This window comes from Camellia sinensis, chromosome 15 (assembly GCF_055761805.1).
Source record: "Camellia sinensis isolate YWXY chromosome 15, ASM5576180v1, whole genome shotgun sequence".
Classification (NCBI taxonomy): Eukaryota; Viridiplantae; Streptophyta; class Magnoliopsida; order Ericales; family Theaceae; genus Camellia; species Camellia sinensis.
The window spans coordinates 128471381-128476252 of NC_138975.1; the positions used below are offsets into that span (position 1 = coordinate 128471381).

The window sequence follows — 4872 nt, forward strand, 5'->3', positions numbered from 1 at the left end:
GTAAATTAAACTTATTTCCCTTGAGGTTTGCATAACACGTAGCAAATCCCACAAATTTTATATAATTATTAGATTTTCTTAAAGTTTTAATTTATATAGCACTTAATCCCCACTGATAATTCGTTAGTCATATAATTTTTTTTTTAAAAAAATTGATATTATCTTCTCTTTTATACTTAAATAGATAATTTTCTTTATTTATTCTTATGTCTTCATATCATTTACATTAATTTCAATCCAATTTGTTTATACTGAAAGATAAGTCAATGTAATTATATTAAAATTGCAGGACTTATAATATTTTTTCAAATTTCCAAAAAAAAAAAATCAGTATAATTTACTTTTTTTTTAAATAAAAAATCACTATCATATCATTTTGGAGGGGAGTTTTCTTGTGTTTGTGCATTAATTTTGTTTTGTGATTCAACCTAGTTGGGCTCCAGATAAAAGCAATCTTTGGATTTAATATTGTCTGCTTTGGCTTCTACAAAGTTCCAATCCAATGACACGGCAATAGTAAATGAACTGTATTGAGCGTGCGGTTGTGGATTTTTTATTTTTTGTTCACATAAAATAGAAAATATTTTTTTACAAAATAACTGTCTGATTTAAACAAATATTTTAAAAAATAAATTGAAACATAAATAAGTAAGAGTCTTGCTGCATACCCCTAGTGGGGGTCGCACCCCCAGTGAGGTGGCGAGCCCCCACTGGCCGAAACTCAAAAAAATAAATAAATAAATAAAACAATTTTTTTTTTGCCCAATCATAATGCGCCACCTCACTGGGGGTCGACCCCCAGCGGGGTCCGAAGCATTTTTCAATAAGTAAATATGTTTAATGAGTTGCTATAAGTAGTGGCCATTGGAATTAATAAGTGTCGTTGGAATTTGGAGGTCACCGGTGGCTGGAGGTGGTGGTGGAAGAAACAAGAAAGAGCGCGGAATTTTATTTTGAAATAAAATAAAATACTTTTTATTTTAAATTTTTTTATAATTGAGTTCTTTTTTATAAAGACAAAAACAATATATCAAACAAATTCTTGTTATTCAATTTTCAAAAAGCAAAAAATAAAAAAAAATAAAAAAAAAAATACATTTTTTGCCTTCTATTTTTTATTTCAATTTTACTTTGATCCTCATATTCTAATTATAAAAATTTAAATTCTTCAATTTCAAACTTTATTTTAATATTATCCTCCCATTACTTATCGCTAAAAAAAAAATAATGTCGGCATGAGGAGGCTCCAAGAGCATTAAGGTTGCATGATTTGAAAAGAAAAAAGGAAACTTATAAGAAAAATTATACTTTTTTATCTTTTAACCTTTCACTCAAATTCTATATTTATTTTTTATGTTTTTAACTTTTATTAAAATTTTAAACGATGTGTGACAAGGACTATATTTAAATTCAGGTTGAAATCTAAAAATACAATTATTATAATTAAAAAATAAGAGACCAAAGTAAAATTTAAGTATAAGTTAGAAAGTGAAAAATATAATTAACCCTTAGTATATTAGAATTGACACTCACTTAAGGTATATCATGGTCTTGATGGCAAAAATTTAGTCTTCAAATTTTTGATCCCTTATTTCAAGATACTTGTAATCATTAGATCATAAGAATTTCAAAATATAATTCTATAAGAGAGTGTTTTTAAAACATAGGGACAAAAGAATTTAAATACAGAGGATCTTGTGCTGGTCTTGAATCTTAATAGCCTAAGTTACAAGTCTAATATCATTTTTTTGGTTCTGTTTTGTGCTTTCAAAAACAAAAATATAATATAATGTTTGAAAACAATTTTTGTGATTCCTAAAAAAAGTTTTGTTTTCAAAAAACAATTTTTGGAAAACAGATAAGACAAAAAACAAAAACAATGCCAAACAAGGAGTTTTTGAGCCACTTTTCTGCATCATTAGGAACTTGTGTTTAGAACTGTTGTTGTTGCTCTATATATTCAGTGTGATCTGCTACTGCAAGGGACAACATGTTGGTATATAATGAGATTGTTCTTTCATGTTACTGTTCACACTTTGCTTCATGACTTTTTCCCTAAAGCAAGATGTTGCCTATGTATCCAACCCAAATAGTTGAAGCATACATCTCTATGATTCATAACTGGATTCAAGTTGCTCATACTCTTGTCAAGGCTATGCTGTGACATATATAAATTTGTTACCACGAACATATATGTGTGTGCGCTTTACCTCTACTAGTGTGCATGCACAACTACTGGAAATGGAAAAGCATATAAACATTGAAATTTTCGATTACCAAAATTGTTGATATGAGAGAAAATGTTCGCATTTGTAAATGTAAATATTCACATATATAGATGCAAATATACTTTTCTCACATCGGTGATTTCAGTGAGCGAAAAATTCGGTGATTGCAGCAATGTTGATTGAAAATTAGGGAACACATCTAAATTTGTATAGGGGACATTTTCAAAAGACAAGCTTAGCTTAGCTATTCATAATTTGACAGACACATACACTTGAAAGCTAACAACTGCAATGTTTCTTGATCCAACTATTACATTAAAAAAAAAAAAAACAAAAAACATCACATAGTCAAAAACATGTCTGATCTTCTCATCTCCACACATACATCTTCAGCTCAGCTCACATGCAAAACAACCCAACAAAAACAAGAAAATAAGGACTTACTTTCTCTTCCCAAACCAACTGTTTTTCCTCACCTTATCACCACCACTTTGAGTACCAACATTAGCTCCTTTTGCATCAAACACAGACTTTTCCTTCTCTTGCTTCCTTCTTGCATTCCCACTCTTCTCCACTGGCTTCTTCCCTTTCTGCTCCACTTGATGCTCCTTCCCATTCCCCCATGAATGCCCTCGATGACTTGGCCCCGAAGAAGCATCAGAAGCCATAGAATCATCACTCTCATCTTCATGCTTAACACTATTATGCTCCTTATAATCACCAACATTATCATCTTCATCATCACGACTGTCATCATCATCATCATCAGTGTTTATGGGGGATCCGATATACATTGTCCATCCAGATTCACTGCTGTGACATTCTTCTGCATCTCCACAGTTATGGGAAGACTCCATAGTATAGGCTTTAGATGAAGAAGATGAGAAGAATAAACCAGAAGAGACAGAGAGAACTTGATATAGGTCTCTCTTTTTTTCTATTTTTTTATATGTGTCTCTGACTTAAACAGCTCTTCAAACAAAGGAACAGAGATATACCCATTTTATAGTGTTGAAAGCTACACAAAACCCACAAATTTTAATTGATTTATGATTAACAGCTGGATTAAAAGCTAGCCATTAATCTCTCTCTCTCTCTCTCTCTCTCTCTGACTTCACCATCAGAAGCAGAAGACAGCTTGAAGCTGTCAAAGAAAGATACAGGCTGACTTAAACAAAAGGCATAAAAACCCCCCAAGTTCCTTGAATTTGAAAGGACAGGATTGGGTCACATACTTGGGGTTCACATAGGGTTGCACAGGTGAAGAAGATACAATACAATCAATCTTTACTACTAGTCTGCAATTTTGTCATTAATAAGAAAGAGCAGCTTTCAATGCAAAATAAAGATAGGAGGCAGAGTCAATATGATACTGAGAATATATGACCTGGTTCTTAAATGGGTTAGAAAAGGACATCTTCATCTATCCTCATTTATCTTTCACAACATTAATTCTCTGTCTTGTCAAATAAACAAATAGATTAAAAAATGTTTAAAAAAAATCCCAGATACATAATGGAGCCAACTGGAGTTCGAATTTTCAGGTTAAGAAAACTAAAATATGAGGTAACTCCTGTTTAACTTAACCATGATTTGTGCTTATTCGGAGTTTATTCATAAGGCCTTGTTGTATCACCCCATCCCCAAATGTAACAATATTGTTTACTTCGGACTTAGCCGTCAGCACTTCAAAACTCGTTGATAATAGGAAGGGATGTGAATTCACATATATAGCCCAAGAACCTTTCCTACAAAACCAATGTGCGATGAAATGTCAAATAAATCCCTCCTCAAAACCACACGTTCTCGTATAGCACATGCTGTAGCACTTAGCTTTGTACAACACTTTACTCCCACTTACAGGATTCAAGAGGACTTACAGATCCCAGAGGTGGCTCCCACAACATATGGTCCACAGCTAAAAGTAGGTCCCGTTTCAATATCAAATCATAACATCTTTTTTCTCTAACTGTAACAATATTGTCTGTTTCGGGGATAGATTTTCACAGTTTTAAAACATGTTAGTAGAAAGGGATGTGAACTCACATATTTAGGCCAAAACCGACTAATATTGTTACGATTTGAACAAGGAGATTACACTTGTACTGAATGACAGGATGGACTGGTTGGTGTTTTCTATCATAAAAAAAATAACAATAATTACATTCGAAGATAATACTGAGGATTCAGTTCAGCTCTAGTCCTTCACCTATTTCCTGTAATCTGTCTCCTCACAAAGCAGATTTGATGTCTTTTGAGTTATTGGGGGGGAAGAATACAGTTGTTTTCCTTTATGTTTTTTTATTTTTTTATTTTTTTCAACTCCAATTTCTTGTTCTTCTTTGCACATTATTTACTCATGGAACTTTAATATGTAGTTGGTAAACATAATTCCTGCTTCACTTTTCCACCACCACCATAAAGACCATATCCATACCTTTATTCTAGGTTTGATATTTTTTTCCCTTGAAATACTAGATTTGTCATTTAATGTGAGGCCATTTCTTCGCAGCAGAGGTACTGATATAGTGAAAAAACAAAAACATGCTGATGGACATGTTACCTCCAAAGCATGCCTAGTATTGAAAGGACCTTTTTAACAGCTCTCTTCAATGCAACTGTACCTTCTTTTTTCTTTTTCTTT

The 4872-nt window shown here is 32.3% G+C and overlaps 1 protein-coding gene across 1 annotated transcript; it reads right to left on the reverse strand.

Moving 5' to 3' along the window:
* Positions 1-2447: 2447 nt before the first annotated feature.
* On the reverse strand, positions 2448-4124 carry LOC114306962 (uncharacterized). Its single transcript, XM_028252293.2, has one exon. It carries the CDS (start codon positions 3083-3085, stop codon positions 2669-2671), a length of 417 nt encoding a protein of 138 aa, XP_028108094.2. The 5' UTR covers positions 3086-4124; the 3' UTR covers positions 2448-2668.
* Positions 4125-4872: the final 748 nt, after the last annotated feature.

Bases quoted from the DNA above. Each gene is read 5' to 3' on its own strand.
- LOC114306962 (XM_028252293.2), bottom strand. From the start codon at position 3,085: ATGGAGTCTTCCCATAACTGTGGAGATGCAGAAGAATGTCACAGCAGT.